The sequence below is a fragment of the Melanostigma gelatinosum genome (genome assembly GCF_949748355.1).
Source record: "Melanostigma gelatinosum genome assembly, chromosome: 15".
In the NCBI taxonomy this organism is placed as follows: Eukaryota; Metazoa; Chordata; class Actinopteri; order Perciformes; family Zoarcidae; genus Melanostigma; species Melanostigma gelatinosum.
In genome coordinates, this window is record NC_136648.1 from 4,688,211 (window position 1) to 4,699,778 (window position 11,568).

General features: G+C 42.5%; 1 protein-coding gene across 1 annotated transcript; it reads right to left on the reverse strand.

Moving 5' to 3' along the window:
* Positions 1 to 943: 943 nt before the first annotated feature.
* ncstn (nicastrin) lies at positions 944 to 11,543 on the reverse strand. The gene is made up of 17 exons (XM_079284676.1): positions 11,433 to 11,543; positions 10,340 to 10,441; positions 9,971 to 10,094; positions 9,498 to 9,619; positions 8,430 to 8,575; positions 7,422 to 7,566; positions 7,151 to 7,263; positions 6,674 to 6,826; positions 6,472 to 6,576; positions 5,886 to 5,963; positions 5,164 to 5,333; positions 4,952 to 5,054; positions 4,601 to 4,699; positions 3,926 to 4,013; positions 3,467 to 3,630; positions 3,012 to 3,224; positions 944 to 2,146 (listed from the first exon to the last, which is right to left on the reverse strand). The coding sequence occupies exons 1-17, from the start codon at positions 11,488 to 11,490 to the stop codon at positions 2,024 to 2,026; spliced, it is 2,106 nt and encodes a 701-aa protein (XP_079140802.1). The 5' UTR covers positions 11,491 to 11,543; the 3' UTR covers positions 944 to 2,023.
* Between the last annotated feature and the right edge of the window lie 25 nt (positions 11,544 to 11,568).

Sequence of the window (11,568 nt, forward strand, 5' to 3'; positions counted from 1 at the left end):
CACAAAACATCCATTACCCCCCCCACACACACACAACCCCCCCCCCCCCCACACACACACACACACACACTCAGTGAAAAGGAGTGGACACTATAATGTCACAAAGTAAAGTGGTTCCCTCGGCTCATAAAACAGTTGATGGAAAAATCCTCCAGAAACCACCATCATCATCATCATCATCATCAGCATCATCATCATCGGATGTTTTTATATACAGTCTGACCTTTGTGGAGCTGTGAACACACATTGATGTGTTCAGACCAGCAGCTTTTTAAGACATTTAGATATACAAACTATCCCGACCCAAAGAAATACTAGAACGAGCCATTTTTCCTGTAATACGCTGTGTGAGTCATTTCCTGCCCTCACGCGTCATCCTCATAACTACATTCGATAAATACCAAAGAGAAAAGTCATGGTGTTGAATGCCTTCCCTGTATAATTCGTTTCTTTGATGTGATTTTATTGTTTGTTTCATGATTTGTTGTCTAGTAATTTAAGCGGCAAAACTATTTGGTTTTATTATTGAATTGTATAATCTGTCTGATTTATTACAGCAGGAACAAACCAACACATTTAAACCTCTAGATTCAAAATAAAGAATAGTATTGAATATGTTTTTCAAGTTTTAATTAAGATCCGCGCAGATGACTAAAACATATTTAAGTTCTACATGAAATGATATCTTTTAGATTGACTCTTCTCTCTTTAATCCTCAGAGTAGAACATGTCTGATCAGCTGTTCACAACTCATCGACAGTGGGGAACCACTGGTGTCACAGATTGTTTAAATGTGTCAGCACAGAAATACAAAGCTAATCTGTGGTCACAGTATTTGTTCGATGTTTTCTGAGTGCTGCTGTCTCATCTGTAACAGGAAGCTCTTAAAACATCGATTACATTTCATCAGTGAGTCGACAATGAGAGAAAGAACGTGAGAAGAAGCAATGTGTTTATTTCTTCATCAAGGCATCACAACTGGTCATCGATTCCAGCCATTCAAATTACAACAGAATTCAAAACTTTTTCTGAGCATTGACACACTTAAACTGTACTTTTTAAACTAAAGTTACCATAAACAGAAACCTCGTGAAGAAGGTTTTGAACCAAAAAGAGTGCACAGCCAGAGCACCAGCGCATCTTTAGTGTCGAAACACAAGACGTTTGGACCGGATTTGACGTGGTTCGTTTTGGCAGCTGATCGATATGAAATAAAGTGTTTGTCAGCCACGCCGGGGCTGCTGGGAAATTCTTCTTCTCCACACAAATATCACAACATGTGAAATTGCAGTGGGTCTGCAACTACATACAGGTGTGGGTGTATGTGTACTGGGAGTGAACAATATAAATATTCAGGATTGTTGTCAACATCCCAGAACCTAAAACTTATCAAAATACTTCACCGCACAATGTCCAGATTTTGCAAAACCCTAAATTTAACTTCTTGTTCACAGATTCAAAAAAGTGGTTTCTTCATCTCAGAACTGATTGATAATTTAACTACATTGACAGAGAAGACAGAGGCAGTATTGCACATACCGTCGCATTCCTCATACAAAGTTCAGACACAAACACGCGCTCATAATAGTCCGTACACACAGTCAGTTGATCACACACTCAGTCACATTTACATATTCACAATCAGAAACACCCCCAAAATAATGCTCACTGTTTAGTGCCTATCCCGAGACGAACAAAACATTCTGTGACAATAAGAGGAAAACAAACTAAATATAAACATCTTTTCCACTGACAGGGCCTGAGCAGTGTCTTCTGACCCTGACGAGTCCAGATCCATCCAGGCCAATCCAGTCCGGTCCAGTCGGGTCCTCGTGTCACGCCTCACCTCAGTGAGTCCATAAACATGGAGTCGTAGTCTTCTTAAAAAAAGAAAAGAAAGAAAAAACACCTCTGCTGCTGCTGTTTCTAACCTGTGTACCTACTCGTGGTTTGTCTGTCCGTGTCTGGTTGGGATAGAAGTAGTAGTTGTAGTGGTCGTGGGCCGGCGTCGCCTCAGTCTGGATCAGTAAGTGGCGTTGGCGGGCTCCCTCCCCGAGCTGAAGAGTATGTCGGCCTTCGAGCTCATGAAGTACGTCAGCAGCAGAGATGTTAGCAGCACGCCGACGCCCACGCCCAGCGTCACCATCTGGAGGAGTCAAGAAGTCTGACAATTAACACCTCTCAGATTACGCATTCTCATTTCATACATTAAGATAAAAAATATTAGATCAGAGCAGTTTTAAAGTCACCGTGTAGAATTTTAACATATTGGACTTTGGTGCCCCCCGGTGGCAGACAGCGATGCACAACTATCCCGTTTCCACACATCTTTACCATCTATAGCCTGGTTCCTCTCGGTGTGTGCAACATATACGGTAAAGTTCCTATTGTTACAGTCGACTCCTCCCCCGGTTTCCCCTCAACCCGTGACTTGCGCTCTCATTGGCTGTCGCTCCCTGACAGGTGACGATATTTAGCCTGCTAGATATCTGGAACGTGCAAAGAAATGCACCCGTTTTCATCAGACCTGCCTCACATTTCTACACAACATATTCTATCAGAATGATTTGAAAGAACACAAACAAAATGTACACATTGTGGCAACTAGACAGAGATAAAAGAGGAGCAGGGTTTTGTTTGAGACTTGAACCGTATCATAGTTAGGTGATCCATCACTGTCAGCATTAAGTCTGCTTTGTTGTTGTTGCTAGAGCTCCTTTATTGCGGCTGTTTTTGGAAACCCGACTGTAAAACTGTGATTGTGATTCTGATGAACTGTGATTTAAATGGGATTATTACGCCCCAACCATCGCACTATTTATCTACTTGCTTCCAGAAATTTCTTCTCAAGAACGGCTGGTGAATGAGGCATCAAACGGACTTCCTACGGCGCGTGAATAACCAATACTCCTTTCGAAGAACCCACCGGCCATCCACGGAGCACAGGAGAGCGCTTTAAACCTGCATCGCATGTGTTGTCTTTGACTCCGAGGGGTGAAGCGAAGGTTTACCTCCAGCTCGTGACTCGCCACCAGGAATATGCGTCCTTTGATGGTCTTCCACCGGGACTCTGTCCACGTCGAATAGTCTTTGGAGGTGTACTCCCGCAGCTCGAAGGCCGGGGACAGCGCTTTGGAGAGGCGGGCTGTGGAGCGCATGCAGTAACCCTCCCGCTCTGTGCTGTTGGGAGGCGCCGCGCCTTGAGCCCAAAAGTAGTAGTACATCTGAGGGAGGAGGCAGGGAAATAAATCTATCAATATTTCTCATTGAAGGAGTCAAAGATGTTACAGCTCCAATAGAATTCAGAATGCACCTTTATTCTATATTTATCAATCTTTGTATTTTTCCAACAGAACAAACAACTTTGAGATACACATCTTGACGTTTATGAATGTATTTATTCTTGTGGTATAATTTGTCTCAGACTAAAGTAAATTCGTAAAAGGAAGACTGCTGTAGGCCTCACATGTTTGTTCTCTTTGTCCTCCTCACTCTCTCTCTGGTTCTGGCAGTTTTCCTGTGTGACGTTAACGGTGCTACCGGTCAGGGTAGCCAGCAGGTACTGGACCAGATAGGTCGGCTTGCTGGTCTGCTGGTTCACGCCGACGTAGAAGTTTGTGGGCCTGTCAGCTGAGAGACGGAGGACAGAAGAAATGAACTTTTGTGTCTGGAAATACTGTAGCTCGCTGAAATGTCCCCTCTGGACATGCATGCAGGGCCGAGGACTCAACAGAGCAAATGTACGGTCTCCTCTGCTTTGTCAGTAATGAGAAAAGGGTTTCCGACTGCCCTCTCGGCTCTAATACAAGCAAGCAAGAGTAAATATGTCAAGTACAGCAGTAACGTTCATCATGACCCCAGCGGCTTCAAAACAAAACATTTGTATGAGTCAACAAAAAAAGGATTCGCTTGTATCTCAACTCACTCAGGTGGCTCATGAGGTCAGAGGGGATCAGCTGCTGGAACCAGGAGTTATTGGACCGGACGAGGAAACCGTACAGCATCCGGGTCACCTGAGGGACAGGAAACAGTTCAACAGAGTCAGTCACCTCTAGAAATTTGTAAGAAATCTATCCAGAAAAACTAGTCAAAAGCATGTTTCAAGGGACCAAAAGAGACAGAACAAACTAATATAATATTATATCATGTAATATGTAAAGGAAGTAAATAAAAAAACTGTCATGTGAGTGTAACATGCAGGAAGGTGACGGTTAAACAGTAAAAACAAAGTTATACCTCCGAAATACAAAAGCTTTCTAGGAAATTTAGATGGAAGATAAATACCAATATCATTGTCAGGAAATGAAAGCAATGTTTGATGTTGTATCGGAAGATAATCTGCATTACTGGCTTAAATTCTCACCACTAGTAGATGAAAAAACAGTCATATTTTTAAAACCTCTACAACTTTAATTCAGATATAAAACACAACTTTCACTGTTTACTCGACGTTGACTTTAGATCAAATAAAAAAGCACAAATTCACATTATTCAGGTGGAGAAATGCTGCGGCGTTGACAGGGGACACATATATGGAAATAGTGAACTTGTGGATGAGATGGCTGACAACATATTCCACTAATTGCTAAATGAATCGTACTATTTGACGGTCTGCGTTGATGTTGTTGCGCTGGCTTTCTGCTCCTCCTGCCTGTGCGTACAGAGTCCGGGCAACCATGGTGGCCACCTCAGTCAGAGCCTGAAGATGCAGGAAGAGAAATGCAGAAGATCTTCATTTAGCTGCTTCCCAACAAACAGCCGAGTGAACTTCACTACAATAAATTAAACGGCAACAGCCTGACAGCTTAAATACTACCACACAGGTTGGGACTTGACTGGACTGACTGAGAAGTCAGCAGACAATGAGAACGGGTTTATGATTACACAACCGATGAAAGCAACTAGTTACGGATAACACATGCAGAGCAGAATGACTCTGCAACAACATTACCATGGCAGTGTCAGTGACGAAGTCAAGCTGCTCCTCTAGCGTCAGGTTGGATGGGTACGATATGTTCAGGTGCTCGGCGTTATCGTACATACTCTCGTAGAACCTGGAACCAGAAGAGGAAAATAAATGAACAAAACAAGACGACTCCTCGAGGCAACGCGGATCCCATGATGACAATTTAATGCGATGAGTGTGTAATGATGGCGAGTCACCTGTTGGTGAAAGCAGACTGATGATCTTCGATAACGACTCCAGGGATCGGTCGAGCTCGCAGGAAGCGCTGGAAGGAGGAGGGCGGGAGCGGCTGAGAGACAATCGGCTCCTCCGCTGAGACGTTTAGGTCTGTGGCGGCCGACTGCAGGTTTGCGATGAGCTTCTTCACCTGAATAAACGTTACACACACAGTAATACACACACGCCGTGAGCTCAGTGGTTTGATCTCTGCTCTGTTTTACATCCAAGCTTACTCTGAAACGCTCGTCTAACATTTAAATTGGCAAGTTTAACGGTTAAGTACAATTCTTTTTGTAGATTTTGTATTATTTTTATATTTTGCATTCATAGCATAGCATCATTGCATTATGTAGCAGTAGAGCTTAAGGAACATTTTCACTTGTTTCCACATCTGTTTCTGTTTTAGTCCAAATATTTGTATTAGGACCTAATAATTTATTTCAAAGTAATTATCCTCTCATTAGTTTCAGCTACGGTATTACTTAATATATGAGACAACAATACACCTTTAGAGACACTATTGTTTACTATATGGTGAATTCGGTACCTCGAGTTCATTTTCCTGCTTTTAAATTTTCCAATCTAAAGGCACTACAGCTCTTTAAAAAGCTATATTTAGAGACATTATGCGATCAGTTGAAATAATATTTTTTACATGTGCTGTGTTGTTGGAGCAGTGATGTTTGAGAAGGATACAAACCTCTTCATCGACACTGCTGTTCTTCCTGGACACCGGGTCGGAATGAAGCCACAGTTTGGAATCAGCACGCAGTCCAACCTACGGAGAACAAATTCAACACACTGAAATATAAACACACACACACGTACAGAAACATAACTCATGTCTTATAACGTTAAAGTGAAAAAGAGTCAAGTACGTATGCTTAACTGAATCTGTTCACAATGTACCAACACGTTTGACATTAAATACACACTGATTGAAATCTTGTAATAATATAATGAGGTTTTTTACAGTTTATTATGGTTCCATTAATCATGTTTTTAAGGCATCTGTTTGTTAATTAAATTGTAGGGTTCGTTATCAGGCATCAATACTTTTTTAAACCAACCACATTGTGTCCACCGAGTACAAAAAATGATCGAAAACAAAGTAGCAAAAGTTGGCTGGTGAAAATAGTTATGTTATTGTTCAGATCGATTTTAGGAACCGAACCCTCGGTATTGTATTGCTGCTAGTATTAAAAACTTAATGTCTCTTTAAGTATTACCTAAAAATCTGATATCCTGAGCAGGTTGCTACATACAGAACACAGAAACATACACACCTGTCCAACCTCCAGTACTGAGTGAATGTTGTCCAGGTCCACAGCAAAGCCATTGTTCTGCATATCATACACCATCCTCGAACTGCCGATGTAGTCAAAGGTTTCCTGGAGTCAAATAAAAAAGAACAAAAGAAATAGATGAGTACGGTGAGAGTTGTTCGTCAAGCACAGCGGTGAATACAGTGACGTGTAAACGACTGACCCCTTGAAAGAAGGCGTAGAGGATGTTGCGTGGGGGCGGAGCCTCCTGGGTGGCATTCCGCAGAGCGTGAGCGGCCGCCAGCAGAGCGACAAACCCGGAGATGCCGCTCTGAGCTCCCGGAGCGACGTCAAAGAAGAAAGACCTGCTGTCCAACTGCAGGGAGGAGAGGAGATCCATCAAGCAGACGTCTTATCAAGGTAAGGAGTCCAGTTCAACTTGCAATGACCTCATTAGTAAATCACAGCATGAAGCAAACTGTGAGGGAACGCAGCCCATCTGGTCTTTGTTTACCACCGCTACAATGCATTATTATAATGTTAGCTCGCTTGGTCTTAGCTTTCGTACTGGAAGACTTTCAAAGTGAGTGAGATCACTGCAGATACTGGCTGAAGAAATGTTCACGGTGTTCATGAACTCACGTGATAATAACTAACAAATGTTGAAAAATGGATACAGGACTAAAAGTCAGTAACTCACCCGTGCAGCTGCTACGACCACGTGCTCCCCGTCCTTGTGGCCCTTGGCTGTGTTGTTGAGAGGCTTAGTGGAGGCCCAGACATTAGAGTCACCCAAGGGGTCGCAAACCATCTCTAAAGGGAGACACGGAACAAAAAAACAGCATAAACATTGGATATTTTCTTGCATTTCAATAGATTTTCTCCCTGACAAAGTGTGCAGCCTTTTAAAAAGGGCCTTTGCGCAGTAAGTAAACCTGTTGTTAGATATGCATTAGTGTGTAAATGAATACCTGGGCTGATGCTAAGGTTGATGTCATTTCTCCTCATGCAGGTGGCCGTGTCGGTGACGGCGGACATGTGGGAGAAGAGCTGCATGGCGCACAGCGGGTACTGAGGAGTGCTGCCGTTCACAGCGCGGTTATGGTCCATGTAGCACTGCCAATGGAGAACAGCATACACATTAGGAACATCTTGGTGTGTGGGTTCGATAACGTCATAGTATTTTAAGAGAATCTCAATTAGTTTGCAATCCTTCAGAACAAGTTGGACCGTCTATAACTGGGTCTGGTGCTCTTGCTCAGGGGCACACTTGCAGGTTTGAACACAGCGATACGTTAACGTCCACGTCTGGGACTAAATTTATCACTCTGACAGTTGGGGATCAAACCTCAAACCAAAAGCTTACAGGAGAGTTTCCCTCGTCTACCCAGCCACCTTATCTGAGACAGAGAGCAACCACAACGTTTAACCTCATAGAAATAATCTGTGACATGAATTCAGCCTCCGGATAAAGACATTTAAATGTTTCAGAATCAACAAAAAGTCACCAACACAGACCTTCACAGAGCAGTTTGTAGAGTTTTAAACTGGCAGGTTAGCTCTTTTTTTGAAACCTGCAACATGAAACCTGCTGCTGAGGAAGAGAACCATATGAACACGTTCACTGCATCAGAGGCAGATATGCAAAACCATTTTGTCACACACTAGAGTGGGAAAGCAGCTAAAGATTTATGGGTCCTGAACATAATGTGTCACAACATGTTGGCTCCTGAGAGAAGATCTTAAAGTGCTGCTGAAGCTTCACGGGCATCGTGCCTAATCTCAACCACTACTGGGACAAGTTCAGCTCAGACTCTCTGGAACTGTACTCTTCCTCTAAAATATGTCTATTCTCAAACACCAGAGGCAACTGGAAAACAACGAGACAGACATTTTGTGACAGCAGAGACAACAAAGTGATGATAACAAATGTGATTAACAGACAAAATATGAACTTCTTTTGACTCCTGTCATATTACCTGCCGTATGACCTGAGTGTCATCGTCGTCTTTCATAGAGAAGATGGGGAAGTCGAACGCCTCATAGGACAAACCGTTTCCCAAAGGGTTCCACACTGTCACGTTACAATGGGACATGGCTGGACCGTAGCTCTCTGTGTACACACCTGAGGGAAATACACAGAGTTCATGTCAGCAGCCGCGATAATAAAGCACTCATGAAGAGTGGACGGATTTCTTTAAAGCATAGAAAGTGAAGCTGAAACTGGTGTTGGGATCCAGCTCCTCAATTCCGACAGGTGAGCTTTTAAATAGTTTATTCTGTGTCAATGCATCCTATACACCTGTGAAGTAAAATAAATAAATGAATGTAGTTGAAACATTGTTTTTCACGGCCTGGATGGGCATGAAATTCACCCGGTTCAATCATCAGTACAACTCAATTGAAGAACATTTGATTCTTTGATTAAAAAGTCAAAGGCCTGTGTGCATATAAACTTCATGACACATTCAATCAGCGAGCTTAAAAGTCTTTTTATGCGCCAAAAAAGAAAAACCCCAAACGCTAAAGAATACAAGAACTACAATATGCAGCAGTAAATCAACTCTGTTTTGTATTCTGGGTCAATTGTGGATTCATTTAGCAGCTATCGTGCCATGTTTTGTTCAGAAATCAGGCGAGAAAGCCTGTTGAATAAATGTGGATGACTTCTTCTCCGTAGCAGTGGTGGCAGAAACTCTCGGGTATTGTAGTATTTAGGGCTGTCCGTCAAACTGATGGCCAAAATAAGATTAGTTTAATGAATTAAAACTTGTCACTAAATAAACGTATAGCATTATACATTAAATCAGTAAAAGAACATTTGAATACAGAATTGAGGAATTAAATCTGTGTTGTAAGTACACACATGACTATATGGAGACACGACAATGTTGCAGAAACTGTTCACAGAACATTGAAACTGAATCCACGACAACGTGTCATTTCATGCGCTGAGCCCTCTGAGGATCATAAATAAATAAATAAATAAATGTCTGTAACGGGTTTCATACTGAGGGACAAGTCTCAGCAGGTGAACCCTCACCCACCTGTGTTCTCGTTGGGACAGTTAGTGTGCGGAGAGAAGCCGTCGGAAGGGTTTGTGTTTGCCGCCACAACAGCAACGCCCGCCACCCTGCTGGAGCCGTTCTTCAACTTCATCATGATGGACCTGACAGGCAGACGGACGGCACGGGGCAGTGGAAACGAAGCGGGTACAAACACGGGTCAGAAATGTGATTCAACCTTCTGTCCTCAGGGATAGACGGTACATTTATGTTAGTGAGTTTTACTGCCATGACTTGATGTTATAATTTACCCCCCAAATGCTTCTCTAAATAGAAAGAGTATTCTATAAGTGAAATAAATGCTTAGGACGTATTGAACACATTTTCACTGTTGTTTAATCTATATAAACAACTGTAAACTCTTGATTTCTGACATTGAAATATACCATAGAGCTTCCTCTCATAGGAACTAGTAAGATGTGCTTCCTCTGCAGGGTGAGACATGTTCACTGTACCTGGTAAACAGCGGAGACTCCAGGATAACCAGGTAAGGAGGATTGAGACCAGAGCGCAGGACCCAGTCCAGGTTTTCCTCCGACTCGAGCACATGGAGCACGCCCACATTACCTGACAAATGGGCTAAAATCAGAGAGAGGAAATTTAGTATCAGCATCTGTGATGTGATACAACAGCTGATAGAAATGTCCTGAAAGCTTATCTAATCGATGTCGGTCCACTGGGTCTCTTCTCCATTACGGGAAAGGTTTTGACACAGCAAAGACTGAAGTGCTGCTGCTTTTACTTGTCACGAGTGTCCTAGATGCATGCCTGGATTCTTGTGACGAGTACAAAGCGTCCCTTTAATAATCTGCTGCTTTACTCACACTGGCATCCTATTTGATGTGTTGCATTGAGCAGCCGCACACACGGGATAGTGTAATTGAGATCCACATAAATCTTCTTTTCTACGGAATTACAGCCGACACCTGCAAGAGAAAAAAGAAACTTCAACAACTGCACAGGCCAGGAGAGCAATACAACATTACGGCAAAGCATTTACAACGACCGCAAAAGAAAGAAAGAAAAACAGAGAATGGGTTATAATTATTCAGACAAACTAAAAGAATCACATCCTTTATCCCTCACTTATAAATCTACATTCCTAATTTTAGACTTGACTAGCTCCCCTTTTTCCCACTCTTGCATATGGGCAGATGACCCTTTCTCCGATACAATGGTGGCAATAAATTAAGACCGATATATTTTTACTTTGAGTCATTGCTTGCATTCTTTCCAGACATTAACTGTCAACATGCAGCTCCAACAAAATGTAGCTTTTCGGCTTGTTTTACCCGTTGGTCCACGAACAGTTACAGCACTCAGAGTAAAAGCAGTAACGTTACAGTTTATAAATGGATAAATAAAACGTTTTAATTGAAACAAAGCGCTATTTTTGGTGGATCACCTGTATGCCGAATGTACCAGGGCACCCTGAAGATGTGAAAATAACTTAAGTTTGTGCTTTAACTGCTTTGTGACGACCAATTAAACATTAAACGACGAAATAGTTTATGTAGTTTGGTGTAACGGTCAAAGCATTTAATCCCTCGAGCGCATCACGAGATGATGTGCGGCTAGTGTACCGACAGGGCAGAACAATCTGTGACAGTGTTAGCGGAAAGTCGTCGAAAAGACTCAATCACAAAATAAAAAAAGAATTATTTCTGAATTTCCAGTTGACAGGAATGGGCCAAGAATCGTTGCACTGAACCCCATATTGTGAAAATTGTATTTAAAAAAGGCAGCTGTGATTTAAGACAAAACAGGGCAGCTTTTTGGCTAGCACTTACTAGCTTAGCATTCGGTTAGCTCCGAGCACAAAGAAGTCCATCAAGCTAACCCACCTCGTACAGAAACACTCTGCTAATAAACAAATACACGGACGTGAAACATGAGAACTATTTGAATACAACTTACCGATGAAAAACCAACAAACTAGCAAATTAACGAGCCATTTGCTCGACAGCAAATCCATCTTCCTGGTTCGAAAATGCAGAAGAACACAACTGTAGGTGTTGACTTGGAAAGGGTCCGGGTTCCGCAGTTTGGTTCC